Source organism: Nannobrachium achirus (genome assembly GCF_963921795.1).
Source record: "Nannobrachium achirus genome assembly, chromosome: 23".
In the NCBI taxonomy this organism is placed as follows: Eukaryota; Metazoa; Chordata; class Actinopteri; order Myctophiformes; family Myctophidae; genus Nannobrachium; species Nannobrachium achirus.
Window position 1 is genome coordinate 13,835,611 of NC_137830.1, and position 26,997 is coordinate 13,862,607.

A 26,997-nucleotide genomic window follows, 5' to 3' on the forward strand; every position below is an offset into this window, starting at 1 on the left:
TGCTCAACCCAGCAGGGAGACTTGGGGGGGCCCCCTTTTGTTGGCTCCTGCCCCTCCTCAGTGGTGGTACCACACTCCAGACCTATGCGTTTAACTGAACCCGAACCCCATGAATTAATAAGCCAAATAATAAAACCTGATTATATTCAATAATATCGGTCAGTATAGTCTATATCAGAGAGTGGATCTCAAATGTTTTCATGTCAAGGACCCCCAAAATTGATCTGTAATTGTGGACCCACTTTGAAAAGACTTTGAGACAGAGATTCCCATAAGAGAAGGTTTGTCAACATCCACCCCCAAAAATAGCAGAAATACAAACTCACAACATGTCATGATGCGAGTCAAGTGTGACGCATGATAAGCTTGTAGATGGGCTATTTTCGAATAGCTGAAATATAATAATTTGAATCAGAATCAGAAGAAATTGTTATTGTGCAAGCTCCATCGTTTCGATTTTTTCCAGAAAGAGAAAAACTAAGAAAAGAGGTGGGAGGTGCATAGCCATGACATAGATATTTTGCTGGGGACTCCCTGGGACCTCCCTTCAACGACAGTGATTGTATTCTATCGGAGGGGTTTTTAACCCTCTTCTTTCCTCATAAGCCAAATTACTATATACAGGTACTTCATCGCACAACAGTGACACTTGCTGAAAACAACCACATTTTCAAGCTTGAAAAAATATAGTTTCCAAAAAAAGGATACTGGTGAAGATAATCAAACTAAACTAAACTAACCAACTAACTAAAGAACTTTTTTCCCCCCGATTGAAAATCAGTGCTTGTCAGCAAGCAACACTGTCATTCTACGGGGTATATAATTTGGGTGTTATACAATTTTCCCTTTTTTGTGGTGCCAATCCTTTCCATTTTCTCCTCGCCAGCTGGTCAAGGGTCTCCTGCTGCCACCAGGGCCCCTAGCTCACTTCCTACTTTCTCCAGCACCTGTTCCTATTTGGCACGACAGTCTAGGATCCTGAGAGTTTGGAGACAAGCCATCTGCTCCCCAACTCTGCACCATTTTACCCTCCATCCCTGGAGCCTCTCTGTGCATCCCGATTTATTGCTGCCCCCGAAACGCACAGCAGCACTAGAGCTCTAGCACGAGCTGTAATGGATTGGCTGGCAAATCCCACAATCACTCCAGCTGAAAGGAGAATTGGTCGTGCTGTCACTCCATGTGTGCCCATTTTGGACCCATTTAAATGGTGGCATGAAGAGTAATGGAGGCTATTTTGTCATATATGGTTATAAGCTGGTCTGGTCGCAGTGATCCCAGTGATTCTCAACCTTTATTCTTTTAAAGGACAGGACCCCCAGAGTGCATTAGGCCATGGACCCCCATTTCATATGATGTTGATCTTATGGCCCCAATCTAGACTGTAAAATCCTCAGTGTTAATTTAAATCTTAAGTTACAGACCCGTAAGTGTCCATTTGGTTCCTAAAGGTTAGCTGGGGACACACCATTGAGAACCAGTGATATGCAATATACCAGTCTGCAGTTCTACATAAAAGATAGCTTATAATTGTGATCCTCCTTTTAATTTTAGGTTCACAAAGTAATTGATTCTATTGTCGATTAGATAATTGCATGGCCTTGAAATAAAATACCTTATCTCGTATCTTAGATAAAAAGGTAAAATACTAATAATAATATGAATGAATGGGAATAGAAATAGCAAGAGATATAAATATTGCTTTAGGTTGATAAACCAATTAAAGAACACATTTATCTATGTCATTTACTGTCCAAAGTTTGCAGTCACTGCCCATCTTTTCAAAGAAATTAAAATATTCCAACATGTAGCCTGTAACTTTTGAATGCTCACATCTACATGTAAGTCATGCTCCAGTCCTAAGTGATTTACTATTTTAGACAGTATTCATTTAAAAAATAATTAGCCCAAATGGCATTTGTCAAACACAGTATAGGTCAATCTTCTCCAAGGTTAAGCCCAGGCAGAAAGAAGGGACATCATTTATGTTCAAATTCCCTTGGAAAAGCTTGAGCAGCCGTAATTAATAATAATGAATAATCAGAGCAAATGCCAATATACCAGTAAGACTCCCTAATCGGGAGATAAGCGACCGTTGGTCGCTTATCTCCACAAATAGGCAAAAAAAATGTCTTTCCAAAATCGTCCTGATGGTGGCGCTAGATGGGACAGATGCTTTTTGATTACATGACTGTAGAGATACTGTGCGATTTGCGTGATTTTAGGGCAAAGATTGTAGTGTCCAAAAATATTTAAAAAAAATCGGCCTGAAGGTGGTGCTAAATGGGACAGATCCATGTTGATGAGATGAGTGTAGCCGTACTGTGTAACGATTTGCGTGATTTTCGGGCAAAATCTGTAGGAGCAGTGTCCAAAAATGTGTTTTAAAAATCAGCCTGAAGGTGGCGCTATATGGAACAGATCCATGTTGATGAGATGAGTGTAGACATACTGTGTAGCGATTTGCGTGATTTTAGGGCAAAAATTGTAGGAGCAGTGTCCAAAAATGTGTTTTAAAAAATCGGCCTGAAGGTGGCGCTATATGGGACAGATCCAAGTTGATGACATGAGTGTAGACATACTGTGTACCGATTTGCGTGATTTTAGGGCAAAAATTGTATGAGCAGTGTCCAAGAATGTGTTTTGCAAGAATCGGCCTCATGGTGGCGCTAGAAGAGGGCCATGTGAGAAGTGAGGGGTGGGGTCTCCGCGCCGCCGAAGCGGACGAATAGGTACCGGCCCCGGCTCTCCCGGTCGCTTCTAGCCCGAGTTACGGCATTTTATGTGCGCTGCAGTGGAGGGGGTCCTCCACTGGGGGCGCCACCACTTTTGCATCCGTTCTGGAGCACCAGGTGTCGGTGGTCCCCGGGAATTCCCCGTGTGCAGCCCCGTTGGGGTGGTCATTTGGTCTTTTTTGCACATTTGGTCATTTTTTACACCTGGGGGTCCCCCAGGGACCCGGGGTCCTTGGAGGTTGTAGTTTGGCAGGCAAGGAGTTTGTGTGGAAATTTTGGCATGGATCGGGCCAACGGTGGTGGAGATATGAGTAGGGGGAAAGTGTGACGTGTGACGTGTGACGAGTGACGTGACGGACTGACGGACTGACAGACTGACAGCCGGTGGAGGTTTGGATAGTATAGAAGTAACTGCGACCTACGGTCGCAATTAAAAGAAAAACATAGTGAAAACCTTTTATTTTTTTGTTTGTTTGTTTAGTGGCTTTATTATTCATCAACATCCTATGCTTTATTGCCCTTGAACTACAATTCAAAGTGCAGGATGTAGTGGTGTAAAGTAACTAAGTAGATTTATTCAAATACTGTAGGTTACAACTTTACTGGAGTATTTCTAATTTCCAGTACTTTTACTTCTACTCCACTACATCTCAAATATTGTACTTGTAATTATTTGAAAACTTTAGTTTGTTACTTTTGTAGATTTTGATTATTACAAAACATATGTTAACCACTTCAGCCCTATACATTTCGGCCATTTGAAAATAGCAGATCTACAAGCTCACAATGCGTCACATCGGGACACATTGTGAGCTTGCAGATCTGCTATTTTCAAAACGATTTTTTTTTTTACATTTGAAAATCCTATTTGAAATGGGACATTCTGCATAATCAGTACTTTTACTTTTGGTACTTTAAGTTTTGATTGATTGATTGAAGAATTAGCCAGTAGCTATGCCCCTCCCCTAAAAGCTTTTGTCCAATGCTAGCTTAGCAACCGGCAGCTTGCCAAGGCTGTTGCCAAGGCAAACCTTGGCAAGCAGGAAGTTATTCTAAGCTAGCATTGGACAAAAGCTTTTTGGGAGGGGCATAGCTACTGGCTAATTTATTAGAAGTTTGCATAGGAAAAGGTAGTTTCATGACAGTACAGTTCACTCACTTCACTGGTACAAGGTCAACTAAAAGGATAAGCTCAAGTAAGCACATTTTAAACTCAAATAACATTGAATGACAGATAGAACACAGTAGGCCTACTAGAGAAAATAAAAATAAAAAATGTAAAAAACACGATGCAAAAAATAAATGGTATTACAATAGAAACCTATTGATTGAATACTTTTGTACTTTTACATTTTGGATTCCGTACTTCTACTTGTAACAGAGTACTTCTACAGTGCAGTAGGCATATTGATAGGCTACATTTATTTACAAGTAAAAATGTGAGTAGGCCTACCATAGAGCAGGGGTCTTCAACAGGGGGTCCGGGACCCCAGAGTTACTACGGGGAGTCCTCCAAATCTTTGTGTGATAGGAACTTGTTTTTTCCCCCTTTCTTATATTAACCACTTGAACCCTAGCGTCCATATTCTGAGAACTTTTGCCAAAAATAGCAGATCTACAAGCTCACAACGCCTGGCAGCGCGAGGCGTTGTCGCCATTGTGAGCTTGTAGATCGGCTATTTTTGGAAGAGTTTTGGAGGGGGAAAAGAGCAGACTAAAAGTACAGTGAAAGGTCAAGTTTATTAATTATTGACCGTTCAAGTGGTTAAATATCTGAAAACACATTAACATGAATCCAAAATACACTGTTGATTGTGCTGTCAAACAATGAAACTAAGAAAATACAATGGACAGGTTGTGTTCCATCTCTCAAGTCCTTGGTCTGAAAACGTCGAAGGCCCCCAATAGAGTCCAAATGCCCCTGCCATAGAGTATAATAATAGGTGAGTAGTGAGTACCTTTTCCACCACTGGCAGGATGATGTTAGTAATGGACTACAAGTCCCATGATAAGGAGCCACATAGATAGACGGTGCGCACGCGCAAGGAGGCGGGGTCGCGTGAATTTATGCGGAAACTGTGTGTTGTGTAAAATGGCGGCCTGAGAAAGCCTTATTCAAATGAGCAGCAGCAGCACACCACCACCAAGTAGCTGTTTATTCCCCTCAACACCCATTTAAAAGGTTGTTTCACCCTATCCAGGAATTAACTCACATTCAGAGATACAGAGTGGAATTTTCGTTTAAGGAGAAACAACAACGGTACGTCCCCTCTTAAGATTAGGCAACAAAAACAAAACAAACGTGTGCTATGGTGCTAACAACTAGTCCAGTGTGTGTGTGTGTACGTGACGCTATAGTTTCCAGTAGCATGCTAACTATGCTAATAATTACAACGTCTGTCTCATGTTGTTCAGTTGAGGACAGTATTCTACGCTACGTGTTTTTTTTTAATCGTGTCATGTATGTTTAAATTGGTCAAATATATATGAATTGTTTTTAATGGTGTCTGGTGTGTTAGCTACTTAGCTTAGCTCAGGTTTCCTGGCTTCTTAGCTAGCTGCGGAAGGAAGTTGATGCTAGCAGCTTGGGTTTCGGTGTTGGCTAAGCAACCTTTTGGAAAAAATAGCAAATCTACAAGCGCACCACAGGCTACACTTCAGGCTCACTGGTGAGCCTGTAGATTGGCTATTTTCGGCGCGCGACACCGTCGTTACGACGGAGCATAAATATGTGCAGTAAAAGAGCAGCAGGACATGTGGGTTGAACCTGGGACAACATGCGTTTTTATTCCGTCTGTTAGTTGTTGGACATGTTCTTGACTCGGCTCTTGGTCATTTCGGGGATTGTTTACGCCAGTGGTTCTCAAACGTGGGGTTGTGAGTGACCCCAAGTGGGGTCCCCAATTTATTTTGTGGGGTCCCCAGATGATTAGCTTAATGTAATTTCTTTTCTCACTCAACTGTAAACAAACCAACACAGAGTATAAGTGTATACAGGCCAGGTATCTGCACATTTATAAAGTGACATTTTAAGGACTTTCAAGACTGTTTTAATACCAAACTGTCAAATTAAGTAAGCAAGAGGCGAATATTGTGAAAATAGCAGATCTACATGGAACCGAGTCATATTAAATGTAATACCTACAATTCCAAGTGCTTGTCAGGGTGGGGTTCCCCAGTTCAAATATGTTTATTTTGGGGGTCACGGCCTAAAAAGGTTTGAGAATTTCTGGTTTACGCGATCCGTTCTCAAAGTGTGGCCCTGGGACCCCCAGGGGCCCTTGAGGGAGTTCCAGTCCAGGTGGTCCCCAGCTAAATGATACTGGTAGTTAGGAACCAAATGGACCCTATGGGTCTGTAACTCGGTGTCAATTTGGGGGTCCTCCTTGACATTACAAAGTTTGAGAACCACTGGTTTACGCTGTTTTACGGCAATATCAGACGTGTACATAATACTACATGTTTGGATTTGTGGTGGTGTGAGAATTTGAGAGTTCCAGCATGTTTCCCATAGAATCAAACTCTTTTAAGCTCATTTATAAATAAATGTAAAAATATCAGTGATACTATGATAACTGTACAATGGGCTGCTAAATAATGTTGCATGCCTGTCTGTGTCTTGTCATACGTTGTTCTGTGCCACTACACGTTTGCATTTATATGTATTACATGCAGGAAAAGTTCAGTCATGCGCTTTGAGATTTTGGCTTTCATATTCCGTTTAAAGGAGTAGTTAGTTCACCCCCAAAATGACACTTTTTCTATAGATTACTCACGCCATGGAGACTTCAGACTGGAGTTCAATAATATTAGTTTTATATTTGTCGCATTCCTAAGACAATAATTTGATTACAACAAATTTACCCCCGTTGATTCCGGTTGGATTTGGGTCCCCCCATCCGGAATCAATTTACTAAAATATTTTTGTTGTCTTATTTATGTGACAAATACAAAAAACACACGTCGCAGTGACCTGTTGTGAGCTTGTGGAATGGCTATTTTTACATTGTAAATGGGACCTAAAGGAGCACGAAAGTCTGACTCTGTAGTTGGCTTTCCATACAGGTTAAAATGGCAGGTTACTAAGCAACACATTGGCAGCTAATCAAATACATTATTGGCATGTTAGATTTTTAGGCCTGCCCTAAGCCAATGTTCATGCATAGACAGTAGTCAACCGTAATTGTCAACACACATTCAATTAGCAGTAGCACACAATGAAATCTTGACTCACCATTTATGAATTTGATTAACTGCATCTGTGTTGCTTATATCACAATGTACTACGGTCAGCCAAGGTATGCAGCCTGCCATGTTTCTACCCCCTGGGTTTATCCTCCAATCCTAATTTGAAATAAAAAACCCTGTTGTAGTATTTGACCTGAACTGGAAAACAAACTAGAAAACTATCCTAGGCTTTCATTATGCCCCCTTTTTAAGCGATTAAGACAATATACCGACTACATTTTCCCACCCAAGCCACTGAAGCCAGTGGAGCTTTATCCTATCTAATGTTACCTATTGCATCTTTGCAGGGCAGAGTTGTGATGGCGAAGAGGATCGCTGACAAGGAGCTGACTGACAGGAACTGGGACCAGGAGGATGAGGGCGAGGAGGTGGGTCAACCAACTAGGGCTGTCACAATTATTACATAATCGTCTAATCGTGATTATTTGACATTATCGCAATTATTTTGTCATAATCGTGAATGTTGAAAAATGTCAGAAATAGTGGAAATAGCAGATCTACAAGCTCACGTTGTGAGCTTGTAGATCGGCTATTTCCACTATCAATGTTATTTTTTAAGTAGTAAGTTGTCAAATATGTCAGTAATGTATTTGTATATTTAGGTTATGTGTCATATCTACCATATGCAACTTCAAAGCCTAAAAGCCAAACAGAAATGTAATTATCAACGACAAATACACAATTAAATCGTTAATCGCCAATTATTTGAGTGACAATTAATCGTCATGTAAAATGTCATATCGTGACAGCCCTACAACCAACCCTATAGAGCATACATGGGCAACTGGCGGCCCGGGGGCCACATGCGGCCCCCATCTTCACTTAATGTGGCCCGCAATTTTATATCAGAATCCTGATATTATTGATTTCAGCTGTCACAATTCTTTTTTTCTTCTTTTTTTATTAATTCTTTCAGTCTATATTGGTAGCTGAATGAGTAGTATAGTATTATTAAAACGTTATTTTTTTTTTTATGTACAATGTATTTAAGTTCATAAAGTTAAGTATAAATAAATGCATTTGAAATTAAATCAAAATATTACATTTCAGGATTCCAATTCAAAAATAACAAAAGATAATTCAGGATTCCAATTCAAAAATTGAGCTTGTAGATCGGCTATTTTTACTACTCTTACTGGAGATGAGAGGTTTCTGCTCGACAGTAACAATATGCAATGTTGCCCACTGGACTGAGTGTGGAAATATAGTGTCCCTCTCTATCATCAAAGTTGCCCACCTCTGCTGAACTATAGTACCACCAGCTCTAGAGCACGACTGTTGCTTGTTTACTGCCCGCTGGCACTCTGATCCTTGTCCATCTGAAAAATAAAAAATAAAAAAATAACCCAGTTCATCACACAAATGATTACAATAGTAAGGGGATTTTATAAGATATTTGACCAATCTGCGAAGTAAATCGTTACCAAGAAATGTCTTCACCAATGTGTTTCTAAAGGTGTGTAATAATATTACTAAAAGGTTGAAATTCAACTCCTGGGGGAAACCTCATAAAAAACTGATTTGTGTTTGTGTCCCATTAAAGTTGTACCATTTAACTTTTTTTATAAAACAAATCTTAAAATTGTCCTAACTCTTAAATCGCTAAAGTTTTAGAACACCCACTCCGTTATTTTCAGCTTCTGAAGCCTTCTCTTTATATGTTTTCTATGATCCTGACCGGGGTCCGGTTTTCGCGCAAAAATTACGTCATCATACACTATCGGCCAATCACAGCGAGGGTTATACACTGCCGGCCAATCACAGCGCATCTTGAAGTGGGGTCGCTAGCTATCACAATAGGGCGGCCATATTTGTAGGCGCCCGTGTGTCTCTATCTATACTCGGGTGAAACACTCCGTTTCTCCGGAATGCCTGAACGCACAGGAACCAGGGACCCCTCTAAAGATAGATCTCGGCGAGGTGGAGGCAGACGCGGGGGTGACGCGGGGGTGTGAGGCCCGGTCCGCGGCGAAAAACGGCCGAAAGACGCGGACGCTACTGACCACTAGTTGAGCAACTTACACAGTATAGCTTTAACTTTACTATACAGGAAAAAAAATTACAAAAAATAGATCTGCTTTAAGTATCATGTGAGGGTCAAACTAGGGTTTTTTATGTTGCTAAATCCATTGCAAGCATTTGTTCTGCATGAAAAACATTCCTTGGGCTAAAAACTGACCCACAAAACGATGGTTTAGTAATGAATCATCACTTTTCACCGTTTTGTGTGGGCCATTTGTAGCCTTTGGAATGTTTTTCGTGCAAAACAAATGCTTGCAATGGATTCAGCATCATGAAAAACCCCTAGTTTGACCCCTCACATGCTACTTAAAGTATATTTATTTTTTGCGTTTTTTTTCCTGTATAGTAAAGTTAATGGGACACAAACACAAATCAGTTTTTTATGAGGTTTCCCCCGGGAGTTGAATTTCAACCTTTTAGTACATATTACACACCTTTAGAAACACATTGGTGAAGAAATTTCTTGGTAACGATTTACTTTGCAGATTTTCTTATGTTCCCCTTAATAGGCATGCTCATCATCACTCAGCTTTGCGTTATTTTACTATTAGTTTAAAATGGCCTTATTCTCAATATTCTTTTCCAATGAGGTTGTCCTTATATACTGAAATGTGCAGGTTTAGTTGGAGTAAATTATAAATGTGCACCTCCCTAGTTAACAGATGACAACAGTCTATCTCTGAAATAACAGTTTGTATGTATATAGCACTTCATAGGCATAGACTTTGCTGCAATGTCATGACATGGGCTCAAATCCTAATAACCAACCTGGATCACAGCCAGACATTCCTTCAAAATGCAGGAGTTTTAATATTATTACATCTCATATGAGTACACAAGAATAGTAGAATACATTATATGGTTTTAGTCCCTCAACATTGTAGCAACAATAGCAAAACAGTAATTCTACGATAGAATCAGAAGGTAATTAAGACAAATAAAAGATTACAAACTATAATCATAGCACACTTTGAGGTGCTGTGTGCATGAGTTCTGTTCCTTTTAGGCAAGGTGTTTTCACTGTATTTGTGCTGTTCTCCGACCGTCATATATGGGAGCGGTACTAGTTTCTTGACCCGAATTTACACCTTTCACATTGTACCCACTACATTCGTTTCGTTTTTATTTTATCCATTTGAATATGTTATTGATTGTCAAGTGAAGGACTGTATGCCTTGCAGCAAGTGAATGCAAAGCAGATGTACTATTTTCACAGCTGAACTGCTGCAAGTTGGAAGAAGTCTATTGATTCATTGACCCCTGTGTGTCTATTTGTCCTGCAGGCAGGGACCTTTTCCATTGCCAGCCAGGATGTGTTGAAAAACCGTCCGATTAAGAAGGCGAAACGTCGAACCGCTGCAGGAGAGGTTGGTACTTTACCGCATGCTTTAACATTTTGCAGACAGAAGAAAACTCACACCAAGGACAACTCATGATGTGCAGGTTTTTGGAAAAAACAATGAGAAACTGCAGAGAAACTGCACACTAACTCACAGATACAAGTGAATTATATGTTCTGAGTGTTCTACCAAATCTTCTACTTGCCAGTGGTCCTGCATACACATGTTCCCAATTAGGCAGCTGTTAAATATTTAAAGTTTGACTTGTGTCTCATACCCAAATACATCCTCAGAGATCTTAAAGATAAACATGGTGATCATTAGGCTTAGTTGATGGGAACAGTTAGCATCAGCCTGCTGCCTTTTATGTTTGATTCTTGCTTGTTCATCAGTTGAATGTGCGTGTCTAACGCAATTTCACATGATGCAATTTCACACGAGTTTGCTGCAAGGAGGAGGCAAGGCAGGATGGTAATTAAAGGAGTAGTTCACCACTTTTCAACCTGTCTTCATATAATAGGTCCTCACTAATGTTCATGATAAAACATCACAATTTTTTTCTACTCAGTTTGGGTCTCATAGGAGAGCTGTGGGTGGGTCAAATCCTTCCTACCGGTGACATCATCAATCGGAAATGCAAGCTAATAGAAACTGCAGGCTTTCTATTCCTGAAAAAGTTGCAATGTTAAAGTGGAAGCCATTGTTCTTGTGATAATAAAAATCATTTTTTTTTTTTCCAAAAATATTATTATTTTTTTTTTTGGCAAACGATGATGTCACCGGTATGAAGGATTTGACAGCTCTCCTATGAGACCCATACTGAATAGAAAAAAATTGTGCTATTTTATCATGAACATTAGTGAGGACCTATTATATGAAGACAGGTTGAAAAGTGGTGAACTACTCCTTTAACTTTTGTCTATATAGCAAATCTAAGAAGAATGCAGTTTATGAAGTGTACTAAGTTATGCGGGAGCCAGTCCAAACAAGGCATCATAATACTGCTCTACAAAATCGTTGCCGGGCCTAATACAAAATATCCCATCCGTTTAGATCCAATGAGTTTTTAATTAGGTATGTGTCTGAGGTGTATCTGCTGCCGGCTCTATTACTCCTATTAGTGAGATTATTCAACCACAACACCAGTTTGCTGTCATTCAGCCAATCAAAAACGATATTACTTCTGCCTGCTTTTTTGCACCCCTCTGCGGTCTCCAGTAGGTCTAGGTTGCCATGGTTACCAGAAGTTGGCCATGGTGGAATTTTTTTTTAATTTTTTTACTGTGGTTGCCTCCCAATACAACACCACTTAAGGGTGTCCTGATGGTACTCTATACTCTAGTACCATGGACTCTCCTATAGTAACTATAAGAATCTTTTCAATGTTGAAGATATGTGGGAACTAGTCGTATATAAAGTTCTCTTTATGTCAGAATCATGCAAGGATTACATCATAGTTAAGCCCTGCAGTGAACAGAAAGAGAATAATATTCATTGTGAGTGATGTTCAAAATGTCTTTGATCTTTAAAATTCTCATCCGAGTCTGACTGAAGGCAAATCAAACACTCCTGTGCGTATCGTTGGCTCATGCAACTTAAGTTTGGATACTTTGGTAATACAGATCTGATTTCCACAGATACACCCTTTTTATCTTTTTGTAGATAAAACTACTAGGACCAATAGTAACGTTAACAGAAGCTAGCGGCAAGTTGGATTAACGTTTAGATGGGGTCTGATCAAAACAGTTTGAATGGAATTAATAGTGTCTTTGTACTCACCAAAGTAACTAGACTCAGTGCTGAGGTACAGGCCAGGGCTTGGCTTCAGGTGAAAGAAATTCAATACAGGAATACTTCACATTATGTAAAAATAAAAATGATGTGTTATGCAAAATGAAGCCCTTGTACAAGAGAACTAAGTGATGGCAATAAATGCCCCCATTTTTTCCGCTGCCACACAGAGATGAACATATTGTACAAAAAATGCAGTGTCATGACTGCAATGACTAGCAGTCAAGGCCCAGATCGCAGTTAATGTATCCCTCCCAAGTTCTCCCAAGGCAAGAGTTTGTCAGCCTGTACCTAAGGATGTAGTTGGCAAATAAATAGTTTGCAATGTCACTAAAGATTTTTTCTCTGATTGCCTACTATAGAGTTGCCAGGGTAGATTTTAGGGGTGCCCTCTGGGAAAACCTTCCCACTGTAATATCCTGAGTGTTCATTTAACTCGGAGTGTACAAATTATTTTGGATAAATTGGAACTGAGGATTTTACTGTGCAGTCGTCTCTCAATCAATCAATCAAACTTTATTAAGGACACTTGGTCCATAGCAACATAAATAAATAAACAAACAAACAATACAGAAACAAACAAAGGCGGACATAGTCCACATAGCATCACAGATGCATATACAGGCTCACACGCCAATGGTTCCATAGTTTAGAACCAAACCTGACTGAACTCCATAGAGGGTTAGTCAAAATTAAAATTACACTGTTGGCAGAATCAGACAGCCTACACATACATTTGTACATAAGGTTCCGCAACACAGCAGAGCAGGTGGGTACACCAATATTTACAAACATTTCACTTGCACTGCTGCAACGTGGCAGTTTAAGCAGCATCTCGTCTGTTGCTCTGTCGAATCAGGGCTAAATTCACCCTGAAACGTGTGCGCGTGTTTGTGTGCCTCTTCTGTCTCAAACAGCAGCTATAACTTTCCTCTTGTGTCACATTCATACATTATTTATGCATCGTCTCCTTCCTCTTATTTCAGGGTGAGAGTCCCGGAGCCTTCAAAGGGTTTAAAGGATTCGCCGGCCTGTCGGCAAACGCTACCGGCGGTGCAACGACGGCGTTCTCCGGTTTTGGCAATGGAACCACCACCGCCTTTAAGGGCTTCAGCAGCCTGACCAACGGAAACAGCACCGCACCGCTATTTGGTGGTTTCTCTGCCCCTGCCACAACGGCTAGCACTACCCCTGGTAAGACCATTTCTCATGATTATTTGACATTATCGCAATTATTTTGTCATAATCGTCATAATCGTGAATGTTGAAAAATTTCAGAAATAGTGGATATAGCAGATCTACAGTTGTGAGCTTGTAGATCGGCTATTTCCACTATCAATGTTATTTTTTAAGTAGTAAGTTGTCAAATATGTCAGTAATGTATTTGTATATTTAGGTTATGTGTCATATCTACCATATGCAACTTCAAAGCCTAAAAGCCAAACAGAAATGTAATTATCAACGACAAATACACAATTAAATCGTTAATCGCCAATTTATTTGAGTGACAATTAATCGTCATGTAAAATGTCATATCGTGACAGCCCTAGTCACACTTTTACGCTGGAATACCTTCTTGATTAATTGAGTACTTTTACTAGTCATTTGAGCTAAAAGAATAACGCAAAAAAGTCCTGGCCCTGGGGGCTTGTGGTCCTTTCAATCCGGGAACGCCGGCAACACGATTTATTTATTTATTGAATAAAAAAATATATATCATTTTCAGAGGTTTTTAGCATCGGTCTCAGGTCTAAATGCGCTTAGAGCTGCAATCCGTAAGGATTTCCCACATGAGACCATATTCCACTGTTCATTCAAGAGGCACGTATGATGTTTAGACATACAATACTACTTGTCAACCAGTAGGTGTCCTACCTGACACCTGCACTAAAAAAAGACTGCAGATGTACTAGTTATGGTTAGTTGTCCAACCTGGCCAGATTAACTAAATACTTGCTTGCCTCACAAGAGTGTAAATAAGGGATGAGCTGAATGATATATAATATCATATCAACTATACGTTTTACATGCTCTTTTAATTACTTTCACTTTAATTTACTCATTTGTAGCAGAGACAACGCCCCAGTGCGGAATGTACTTTATATACAATATACAGTACATGTATCACTTTCAGCAAATCTCTTGCTTTATGTGATGCTGATCTATAAATCCAAGGTATCTCTGTAGCTACCGTATGTGTATACTGTATGAGGAAGTCGGATGGGACGAGCTGATCTTGACAACGCTGCAAGCAGCACTTCCATGGTCCAAGTAGAGTGCATGAACCATATTATTACAATATTGTATGACAGTGGTTCTCAAACATGTTTGGCTCGGGGCACTTCTGTAAACAACATTTTCATCCACGGCATTCCCTGAATTACTTTACAGCACTGGTTCCCAAGCACTGGGTCGGGACCCATTTGTGGGTCGCAGACACATTTTTATCGGTCCCTTAATCTTTGTTTACTACATTTAGTTTTCAATTATTAAAAAGAAAAAAATCCAAAAAACTTTCCTCAAAAAGCTAAGATTTTCATAAAAAAAAATAAAAAAAAATGAATGCAATGTTTTAAGTAATTTCATTAATAAATAAAAGATAAATCTAAGAAATTCCATAAATTAGAAAACAATTGTCTAAGAAGTACTGAAAATAGCCGCTTCGCGCCACGTTGTGAGCTGCGTTGTGAGCTTGTAGATCTGCTGTAGATCTTGTGTGCTGCGTTCTGAGCTTGTAGGTCTGCTGTAGATCTGTAATTTTCTCTAGTTTTTTGGGTCCTGGGAAAATTTCTAATGTCTCTTTTGGGTCTCAAGCTAAAAAGTTTGGGAACCACTGCAGTAAGTCAGTTCTCAACCTGTGGGTCGTGGGCCCCAGATGATTAACTTAATGTGAAACATTGTTTTCTCACTCAACAGTAAACAAAACAAAATAAAGTTTAAGTGTACAATTTACAGACTTTTAAAATACCTCTAAAATGGTAAATTAAACATTAGCCAAATTGTCAAATATTAGAGGCAGATATTGTGAAAAAAAGCCGCTCTACATGCTCGCGAGCCGTTGCGAGCATGTAGATCCGCTATTTTCACAATAGAGCCATGTTATACAAAATGTAATTGTTCAACTTTTAGTGGTCGTCAATGTGAGGGTCCCCAGTTAAAAACGGATTATTTTGGGGGTCACGGCCTGAAAAGTTTGGGAACCAGTGCAGAAAGTCAGTAAGTCACACGGAAAATGTGAGAGAATAACCGTTTCTATTATAAGACGGATTGAAAACGACCTATTTGACGTTTAACCCCAGCATCCCTATTTCTGAGGGGAAACATTAGCCAAAAAATATCCCATCTACAAGCTCACAAAGGAGGCACGTTGTGAGTTTGTAGATCTGCCATTTTTGGTAAAGAGATTTGGTGTAGACAGAAAAAGAACGGTACAGTGCAACTCAGGGCTGTTTTATAAAGTCAAATACAATCTAAGTATTATGTGGCACACCTAGACATTTGGGAAACCCTTTTGTACAACTTTACTTACAGTGAAAAGACAGCCTTATGATGAGCACATGGAGTGAAACTTGGCGAAATATGCCTACCGGAGCTTTGCTGTGCAATTTCTTTTTTTTTGTATTGTATTCATGTCTTTCTTTCCTTTTGCCGGTCTACATTTCCATACTGGTCAGTGGTGGATGATTGGGATTGAACCAAATGAGAGAGATAAAAAAACAAACATCAACAGTATCTTTTTTTTTTTTCCTTCTTATTTTTTTGCCCACAATTTGTTCCCTTACTGTCGTTTAGATGCAGGTCAATTCACCCTTTGAAATGGACATCAGAAGGATATTGGCTGATGGTGGTCCTCTGCTGATATGTAATTGAGTTGAAAATCTCTTCCATTGTTAAGGGCCGGGGGTTTGGCATTGGAGGCTAATGGAGCTGAATCGGCAGGATGTGGTTCATATGTGCTCTGCGCGCGCGCGCGTGTGTGGGGCTGCTCTTTCCTTTCACGGTGCGTTGCTCGAGGGCAGGATGACAGGGCTGCACTGCAGCTGAGATGAGCAGTGTTGTCTGCCTGTTGGGGGGAGGGGGAGGGGTGCGTGGTTACACCAGTAGACGCAGTCGGAGCCAGACACCCCCCACACTACCCTACCCTCCCCCTCCTCCTCTGTTCTTCCCTGTAGAGAACGGGGCAGAGTCTACCTCCCTGGCATCTCAAGCTGTACATGGCTGTCAAAATAACCGGAATACCACTCTCTCCTCATTGCCCCCCCCCCCTCCCCCCCCCCCCCCCTCTTCATCTCAGGTTTAACATTCAACGGCCCCGCCTCTTCCAAGCCCACAGCTGACATCACTTCCAAGCAGACCAATGGTTCCACCCCGAGCCTGACTCAAAGCTCGGGCAGCAGCAGTAGTATCAGCAGCAATAAGGAGTACAGCCGACAGCTCACCGCACTCAACTGCTCGGTGCGGGACTGGATCACCAAGCATGTCAACGACAACCCTCTGTGTGACCTCAACCCCATCTTCAAGGATTACGAGCAGCACCTGGCCAGCATCGAGAAGAAGTATGGGGGGGGCGGCGGCGGCAGCGGCAGCCGGGGCTGCTGGATCCGCCACGGCGCTCGACGGAGGCACAGAGAGCAGCAAGGCGTCGGGGGAGAAGCAGGGGGGGAGCCTGCCAACAGCCGGTGCCGCCACGGCGGCGCTCTCCTTCTCCAGCGGCAGTGCTCCTCCTCCGTTCTCCTTTGGCATGGATAAGGAGGGCTCGGCCCCGGAGAAAAGCGGCGCCGCTCCCGTCCCCGCCGGCGTGACGTTTAACTTCGGGCAGAAGGTGGACCTGGGGATTGGCGGCGTGCCGGCCGGGGCTGGCTTCTCCTTCTCCTCCAACCCCTCTGGCCAAGCCTCCTCCCTGTTTGGAGGCTCCGCCACAGCGCCGTCTGCAGCTCCCTTCTCCTTCAGCGGGGCAAGGGCTGAGGCTGTCCAGCCTACAGGTAACTAGGGCTACAACTGTCAATTATTTTCTTAACCCATTTAGGCCTAGAATTATTGACTGCTTTAACCAGTGAAAAATAGCAGATATACAAGCTCACAGCGCGGCACCGAGTGCCGCGCTGCGAGCTTGTAGATCTGCTATTTTTGAAAAAGTCATGAAAATGTGTGCAAATCTTTGAATATATGTATTTTCAAAGCGAACGGTTGTAACTCAAATTTTGCTTCTGGGTGGTCCCTGGAACTAAATATTTTGAGATGCGGGTCCGTGGCCAAATAAATATCATTTTGGGGGTCCTTCACATGAAAAGGTTTGAGCACCACTGACATAGTAGTCTCTCAAGAACAGACTAACTGAGCTCCAGTTAAGTGAAAAGGACCTTTTCTTTGACGATGGCCGGCCAGATTGCTGACATAGAAACATAGGTTTTCTCCAAAAATCTTCGAAAGACACTTATAGAACCGGGTCAAAATTCTAATTTTCACGATTTTTCAAAAATAGCAGATCTACAAGCTCGCAGCGCGGCACTCGGTGCCGCGCTGTGAGCTTGTATATCTGCTATTTTGTTAATATTTAACGCATAAAATATTGCGTCATATTGTGTTCAGGCCTAAATGGGTTAAAGCTTAGTCTTTCATTGATGGACATCTTTTGATTAATTGAATAATCGAGAAGCGTATACAAATATATATATAAATCAATGAATTGATTAACCACTTAAATTATTTTTTTTTATACTCATGCAATGTATGAAATATACAAAAAAAAAAAGGTCTACAAACACGTTGCATCGCAACATAAAACAAATATCTTTCACCTATGATATCAAATAGTTTAATAGGGATCAGTTAAGAATATATTATTTTATAATCAATTGGTTTGATTAACTGTTGCACTCCTACACCTAATCCTGTCATGCAAATCCTGTCATGCAAAATTAATGTCCATGGTTTTGAGAATGCTTTGGCCTAGGGCTGTGCAATATATCAATATTATATCGGCGTATGCAACTATCGTCTGGGATATTTTGATCTGGTTATATGGTCATATGGCATACGTGTTTTCCTCAAAGGTTTTTACTTTGACGAATATTTTAGAAATGGCAGATCTACAAGCTTACAAAATATCTTGATGACTTGATGACTGTTGATATACTGGTTTTGAAATTTGTAGAACATTTCAGAAAGGGAAGGGGAGAAAAAAAAGATATCGTCACACAATGCGATGTTATCGTCATATGAGTATCACGGTATTTTATATTGGTAGATCAGATTTTATCCGCATCACCCAGCCCTACTTTTGACCCCAAAACTGTCAGAGAGGAGCAGGGTCATTATGCTTTCTGACTTAACTCTCAAATACCTGGAACGCGCCCGAGTCGCGTTAGATTTGAACCACTTTAACCATTATTTTATGCTTTAACTATTGAAAAATAGCAGATATACAAGCTCACAGCGCGGCACCGAGTGCCGCGCTGCGAGCTTGTAGATCTGCTATTTTTGAAAAATCGTGAAAATGTGTGCAAGTCTTTGAATATTTCAATAATTGTAGGCCTAAATGGGTTAATTACCATGTAGGCTAATGTTTCTCTTTCTTCGGATAATTGGCTTTCATTCTTCAGCCCATGCACAATACACCAGATGTTGTAATTATAGAAAAGAGAGGTGTGAGTTTGACTCGCTTGTGTTATCCTTGAATTTTGTCAGCAATTATCATGTGCCATCTAAAATGTAAACGATTAAGGTGGAAGCCTCCATACCGAAGTGTTATAGGTGATGTGAAAATGTTTTATGTGCTCCAGTTATGGTAATTATTTCTTTTTAAGGAGAAAAATGCCTTGCTGATAACAGCTTATTATGATGTGACTTAATGTGATTTATTTTGTAATCATTAAGCTTTAGACCAGGGCTTGAATAGTGGTGAACATAGAAGGCGTCTCTTATTAGTGGTAAGAAATAAAAGTAAAAAATAATGTGACCAATTATTAGATTGAGCTCATTTGTAGTTCATGTTTCTTTTGTAACTAGTAACTACTACCGTGTTATGTGTCTTTTTACATATCATGTGAAATTATGATAATGTTGGATAGTGCTAATGGTAAATGGTGAATGTTTAATGACCCTATTTGTCTCTCAAGATGAGAACGGAGAAGAGGAGTCGGACGAGCCTCCCAAAGTTGAAGTCCGAGAGATCAAGGAGAAAGATGCCTTTTACTCAAAAAAGTAAGTTTGTTACACATATATGTGACAGAAGGGGGAGGAGAATGCCCAGGAGAAGTAAGGAAAGGGGAAAACCTTTAAATAATTAGATCGCCATTAATTCCATTAGTTTGTGATGGTAAATAAGGGCGTTCACTTGACAATCTCATGCTAGATGAGATTGAAATCTATAAATCCCACAACGTGGGTTTCCATGTACCTACGAAAAGATCGCGAAAATATCTGTCATTTTAGATTTGAGCTATTTCAATCATTTTTAACCACTTTAACCACCAATATCAGATCTACAATCTCATAGCATCTGCTATTTCAGAAAAGAAAATATATATATATTTTGTCAGAGCATCTGTACCTGGTCTCGCATAGACTGAATTGACCACAGTGTGAATATGAGAAGAGATGGCAACCTCTAGCAAACCTGTCTGAATAAAGCGGGGCGTACAATCTTTTCGGGCTCATGGTCAGTTAGCTGTTTTCCAAGGCTAGCTGACCCAGTGCCAGACAGTGAAAACCATCGTTTCTTCGTCCGAAACTGTTCCTTTTGTTATTGTTTAAAAAACATTTTAAAGTAGTGAAAATAGACAATACGTGATCTACTTCTTAACCTATTGTGTAAAAAAATATATTTCAAACAAGCAAGCTGCCAGAGCTGAGCATCCAAGCGTCTGTACCTTTCCTCCCTATCTTTGCGCTATGCTGCCTGACGCATTTTAGTGTATTGTGCTAATGTCCACACCACAGACATTCTGCTCGCAGCTGCCGTTTGAATTTTCTGTTACGTTCTGCAGTGGAACAAGTCTCGTTTAAAGACTTCCCAGGCAATGTTCACTGCCGGTGTGCTTACAAAATGGATGGGGTTTCCCCATCCCATTACTATGACACAAGAACAAAATGGTTGCCATGTGGTCAATGGATTGTGAAACATCAACATTTTAAGATTTATTTTGGGAGTAGGCTGACAGGAAACGGGGACAAAAAGACGGGGAGTGACATGCAGCAAATGCCGTTCTGGATCGGGACTCGAACCCGCGACATGTCGGGCTATACTGAGCTTAGGTGCCTGGAACGCTACGCTAGCTGTCCAGGCCGAAACATCAAAATGTTGACGTTTAAATTGACACTTAACTTAACTACTTTTTCTTTTTAATGTAATGATGTAAACATCTGTACGGCATCTGTTGCGGCCCGCATGGAATACAAAACACTGATGCTGACCTTCAAAGCAGCCAAAGGTATGGCTCCTCCATACCTCCAAAAGCTGATCAACCCCTACACCCCCACTCGTTCACTTAGATCAGCCAACACAGGGATGCTGACCGAACCCTCGCTAAAAACTCCAGGGCAAAAATCCACTCGTCCGAGACAGTTTGCCCTCTTGGCTCCCAAGTTGTGGAATAAACTCCCTGTCGCACTTAGAACAACGGACTCACTCGCTACCTTTCGCCGTGGACTGAAAACTCACCTTTTCAGACTCCACCTAAACCCTTAGCACTACAGTAAAATCAATGACCATACATGAAGCTAGTTAACATTTGTTTGTTAGGTTTCTTTAGAACTTGATTATATTGTGTTTTTCTCTAGATATATATCCATTTACATTGTTATATTGCTGTTAATGTACTGACCTATTATCTTGTTTATTATTGCGATGTTGTATCTGCTTATTGTAAGTCGCTTTGGATTAAAAGCGTCTGCTAAATGCCTAAACTGTACGGTAAAATAATGAATTACGCCAGAAGGCAAGTCTTTTCATGCTCATCCATGCAACTTGTATTTATTTTGATGCCACAAAAGGGTGGAAGGTTCAGGTTGTAGAGTGCTGTGTGTAGTGGGGGCAGAGGAGTTGTAAATGAGTCCAATGCAAGGGTCCCTAGGGGGTCCTCAGAGTCACTACAGGGGGTCCTCCAAATCTTTGTGTGATAAAACCCCTTTTTCTCATCTTTTATATTAAGCACTTGACCTAGTGTCCATATTCTGAGTACTTTAGCCAAAAATAGCAGATCTACAAGCTCAGCTATTTTCGGCAAAGAGGTTTCGTGTAGAGGGGAAAAAAGCAGACTAAGTGCAGACTGAAAAGTAACTTTATTAAGTATAGACGGTTGAAGTGGTTAAATATCTGAAAACACAAATTGACATGAATCCAAAATACAAGGATGATTGTGCTGTCAAACGATGAAACTATATGGGGTTCCTCTGTGGTTCCTCCCAGGTGTAAGCTGTTTTACAAGAAAGAAGCAGAGTTCAAGGAGAAAGGAGTTGGAACGCTGCACATGAAGCGGACCCCCGAGGGAAAGACCCAGATCATAGTCCGGGCCGACACCAATCTGGGTAAGCTAACATCTATCAAATTAGTTGGTGGACTTTTTTTTTGGTTGCTTCCTTGATCAACAGTGAACATGGCATCCATCATATTGCATAGTACATTACAGGGACGTGCTGGGTCCCTGATTCAGCCCGGGAAAAAGAGTTGGAGTGGCCCTAATTTTTTTTATTTTATATTTCGACGTTGTCGGGTGGAAACCTTATATGTCCAAAACCGTTTGTTTTGTATTTATCATTTTAAAAATGATTTAAACTAGTGAAAACAGCCGATCTACAAGCACACAACGCCTCGCACCGCGAGGCGTTGTGTGCTTGTAGATCTGCTGTTTTCACTACTTTTGTGCAACGGCCTTGTATGATGAAGCAAAGTAAATTTGAAACTTGGAGATACAAGGTTTCTGCCCGACAGTGATGATTTACTTGGAACGAAGACATTTTTTTCCCCCTAATGGCCGGCCTGGACCGGCTGGGAATGAACCAGCCGTTCGGGAGTTGTCCCGCTTTTCCCAATGGCCAGCACGTCCCTGGTACATTATGTAGGACAGCCATTCATACAGTGTACAATAGTGGTTGTATAAAGTTATGTCCCTCGGAGCAGTGGTTCCCAAACTTACTCAATGACCCAAAAAGAGACATTTTATCTTCCACTAGTCTGACTAGTGTGTTTTTTTTGTATGTAATTTCTCAGATTAAACAAAAAAAAAAAAATCCTTCTTTTTAAAAGTGTTTGAATTTATTTTCAATTCGTGAAAAAAATTGTTTTTGAATTTGTTTTGACAATCTTTTGAAATAACTACTAAAAGCAAAATGCAGGAAACAGAAAAAAAAGTATATTACCCATAAAAGTGGGCACGCAATCCGAAAATGGTTCTCGGACCAACGTTTGGGAAACACTGCCTTTCCGACCAGTGCTCCGGGGACCACCAGTGGTCCTTGAGGGGGTTCCAGGTGGTCCCAGCTAAATGATACCAAATGGAGCCTTATAGATCTTTAACTCTTAATCATTAATTATCGTTAAACACTTGCATTACTTAATTTAGTCTACTCTCTACACAATTGGAGAATGTGGATTTGTTAAAATGTACTTGTAACGTTTGCCTGTTATCTCTCCTATGGCACCAAATCATGATACCGCATAGAATTGTGGACAAACTCTTATCCAACAATAAAAAAAATATATATATTGTTGTACGTTTTGGGTCTAAACGTGTTGAGTCTAAAGCTCATCAAATGGTGGTCCCATGGCTCAAATGCAGAATAAATTATAGGCCTTAATATGAAAAAGATTGAAAACCACTGGCTTAGAGGTCTAAGTGCACTCATGGTTTTCATTCCATTCCAACTGCACACCAGTACACCTTCACCCAGAGAGGGTGGAATTAATGAGTGAAATTGCCTGGTGTGTGGGTTGAGCATGTGTGCCACACAATTTATTCCCCATTATGCTTCATGTTTATATATCCGTGTACCTCTTTGTTGTCTTAAAGTGAAATTATGCATGTTATTCTGTAGCAACCGGCTCTGTGCATAACTGGTTTCCAGAAGGTGGCGTACCACTTTTCCTGTTGGGTTCTGTTGAAATCTGCTGCTGATCAAATCAAATGAAAATGAAACCGAACAGGAAAACTGTGTAAAACACAATGCCATGACACCTCCTGGAAACCCTGGGATCCATTGTGTTGAGGAGACCAGAATAATTCCTAAAGGAAGAAATAAAAAACCCAACCAAATTATCATTTTATTGTATTAAAGAAAATGAATTTAACTTACAAAGGAACCAAATGACCACATGATATTATATGCTGTGCTGTTTCATAGGTTGAGTGCAGACAAAGAAGAAACGTATTGCTGAGGAGTCCTTAGGACTGGATAGATTTTAAATGTAACATTAGTAATATTTTATGACTTGTAAGTATTGTGTGTGTGTGTGTGTGTGTGTGTGTGTGTGTGTGTGTGTGTGTGTGTGTGTGTGTGTGTGTGTGTGTGTGTGTGTGTGTGTGTGGATGATGCGATTGACTCTGCCTTCCTTCAACAAGCCATAGCAACTTCAATGGAACTGCAGTCAAGATCCAAAGAACTGATTGATGTTTTGATTTTTTGCCAAGCCAAAATAGCCAATGACAGTAATGATAATAAATAAGTCTTCAAACTGGGTTTCATCTCAACTCGTTAAGGCCATGCAGGTCCTCTCAATAAGCTCTACAATGTGTTTTCAGAGCGATATCCCTTTAAAGGCAGCTTGAGTGAGTGTGTGATGGCTAAGATGCTCCGGCACACTGCTTTCCAGACTGTTTCTAATCATTATTACCAGCGTTGTCCTTGACCTGCTGCATTCTACGTGAGGGCGTTACAAAAACCTGTCCCCCTTGTGGTGGTTTGTTGGAACTGCGTCTAGATCTGCAGTCTCATTGTGTATGCCTCCTGCATGAGCAGCTATGAGCCGTTACTGCTGTAGTTCATGTTATTATGAGATATTATAAAAGTCAAGACCTATTCATGACGGGTGAGGCAGATATTCCTGTGAAATAAGATGCTAATTAAATGTTTACTAGTTTAACACCATCAGGTACAACTGTTGGCACTAAACTAATTGTTTCAACATATGTTATTATCCTCTGTACACGGTTGTTGTTTCCTCTGTTAGTACCTGCCTTAAATACCATGCATATTAATACGTAAGGACCGCAGGTCTACACTAGAAACGGAGGGGGAGAGAGATTTCTTCCATTTGGTCCATTTGATATCTGTTCTATCTCCCTGTCCGTACTTCTGTATGATTCATAGCAAGAAGTACCCGCGGCCACCGTTGTGAACCGTAGGGGCAGTAGGTGAGGAGAATAACTTCCTCTGCAAAAAGAGTGGAAAGATGTCTTTCTTCAACATCTGTAAATATCAACCATACCTCTATGATACAAACATGGAAAGCTCCGTGGCGTGCGTTCTCATCAAGAACCAAGAATCAGACAAAATCCGTCTCACTTAAGTTATATCACCAGCCAGCCAAATGAGCCAAACGATACGACTCGAAACTCAACTGACACAAAGTACTAGTATAAAAAAAACGTGTGTGGATGACAGAGACATTAGAGCGAAATCCGCGCGCTGAGAATAGTTTGTTCTCTGTTCTGTTCTGCTCTTGTGTGATGCGACATGCAAACATGGATGCGAGGTGCAATACAGGCGTGCGGCCCCAGCGGGAGCGGAATTGGAGCGGAGGGCGGGTCGGCCCGCGCATATACCGTACAAGCATGTCGACGCAATTACTGTACATGCTCTCACCCAAAACTTAGACAAAATCAAAGATAAGGAAGTATAAACGGCCCTTTAGTCATGGCTTTCAGCTGTCATTATTTGAGATTGTTTACCTTGGGTACAGATTCATTCTTAAGTAAAGGAAAATGCAGCTTACATTTTAGTTTTCTAAAGCCATACCTTAAATCTAAATCCAAAGCCTTCTAGATTTAGATTTAAGGTACTGAGTGTGATCCTGTATACTAGGATTGCATTACGCTTTATTTCTAATTTATCTGGTTGTGAAATGGACTGGAAATGGATGGAACTAGATTATAAATGTCGCTGGTTCTCCCCCGCAGGAAACATCTTGCTGAACATAATCCTGCAGGCCTCCATGCCGTGCTCCAGGATGGGGAAGAACAACGTGATGGTGGTGTGTGTGCCCAACCCGCCCGTGGACGACAAGAACCCAACCAGCCCCGTCCCCATGCTCGTCCGAGTCAAAACTGGCGAAGATGCCGATGAACTTCACAAACTGCTCGAAGAGAAGAAACTGTGAAGCCCGATTCGTCGTACCTCGTCGCGACACGGCGTCTCGCGCCGAAGATTGCAGACATAAGAGCTCGCGACGCACCGCGTCCGCAGCGCGCTGCGAGCTTGTATGTCTGCTTTTTTCGACGTGTGCCACCGCCGTGCGACCGAGTGTAATTTGGCTTATAAGGCCCACTTAACCCACAGACTCCACCACCAAACCCCACAACACAACCCAGCCCCCCCCCCCCAAATCCTGGACATAGCCTTGCTTGGTACCTAATGACCTTGTTGAGATTATTTTCAACCCCACACACATTTGTGGAAAGCACTCACACAATCCCGTAGAAATCAGACCATTCAAAAAGAAAAGAAAAAATGTGAACCACGTCTTATACGACACTCTTAACCCCCAGCAGATTGGTTTAAATACAAATACGATCTAATGTCTAAGAGAGCTCTGCCATCTTGGCCCTGCAGCAAGAATGGTGCAAATCTTAAATAAGTCTTAGACGTAAGGATATTCAGTTCGCTCACACAGACAATAAAACATGAAAAAAGGTCACTCTTCTGGACAACATTCCGTCGGGTTTGAATACTGCTGCTATTTTATTTAAAATATACGATAAAACAAGACAATATTTTGTTTTAAGATGTTTGATTCTGCTGTTTATTGTTTTTATTCTTTTTTTCAATTTGGTTCTGATTGACTGGGGTAAGGCGATTGCAAGTATGATTTTGGTGCGTTGTTGGCTTGAATGGTTTTATACTTGCCATGTCTGTTTTCTTTGCTTCAGAAGACATGACTAGAAAATGTGAGGATCAAGCTGAAGTATGCACCTCTGACGGTGGTTCTCAAAGTGCGGTCAGGGATTCTTGGGGGAGGGGGAGGGGGTTCCAGGGGTCCCTAGCTAAACGATTTGGAACCAAATGGACACATAATATGGTTCTTAAACTCAGAATGTACAAATGGATTTCCATTTGGTTCATCTCAGAGTTATTGGGGGTGTTTGGTCCCAATGCATATCGTGCAAACGTTTGAGAAGCACTGATCCATGACACCCATCAAAGTGACTGAATTGTCTTTGGGGGGGGGGGGAGAGGATACTGTAACCGCTGTAACAAAAGTTAGTTCATTTACGTTCGGTTCAAACTGTAGATTTTGTAAAGAAAATATTCACAAGTATAGCGGGCAGCATACTTAAAAAAAAGAAGTCAACATTTTTGTTCAGCTTGCTGAAACTGAAGACCTTCTCTGCAGAGTGCAGACTTTTTTTTTTTTTTCTTTTTAATAAATTATACTTGATGCAGTTTTGTTTTGAGCGCTGTTAGGTAAAACTCCCAAATAAATCATGATAAATCACGGCCACCTTGAATTCCTGACTCTAGTGTGTATTTTCTGGTGAGATATACATTAAACTTATAACACTGGTCACAGCAGTAAGTCATCTCTATTGATGCGCTGATGAATCTTATTTAAACTATTTAAGCTCTTTTGCCTTTTCTATTTTTGAAAAGGTTTGCCTTTAATGACATGGTCAAAATGTCAGTCTGAAAGTGGTTAATGAACCCGA

The 26,997-nt window shown here is 40.9% G+C and overlaps 1 protein-coding gene across 1 annotated transcript; it reads left to right on the top strand.

Moving 5' to 3' along the window:
- Window positions 1-4,831: 4,831 nt before the first annotated feature.
- nup50 (nucleoporin 50) lies at window positions 4,832-25,670 on the top strand. Its single transcript, XM_080754129.1, is given in 9 exon segments — window positions 4,832-4,995; window positions 7,271-7,351; window positions 10,289-10,372; window positions 13,123-13,330; window positions 16,431-16,698; window positions 16,700-17,118; window positions 19,255-19,339; window positions 21,546-21,664; window positions 25,252-25,670. Coding segments are annotated over 8 exon segments (1,452 nt in total). The 5' UTR covers window positions 4,832-4,995; window positions 7,271-7,282; the 3' UTR covers window positions 25,452-25,670.
- The last annotated feature ends 1,327 nt before the right edge of the window (window positions 25,671-26,997 follow it).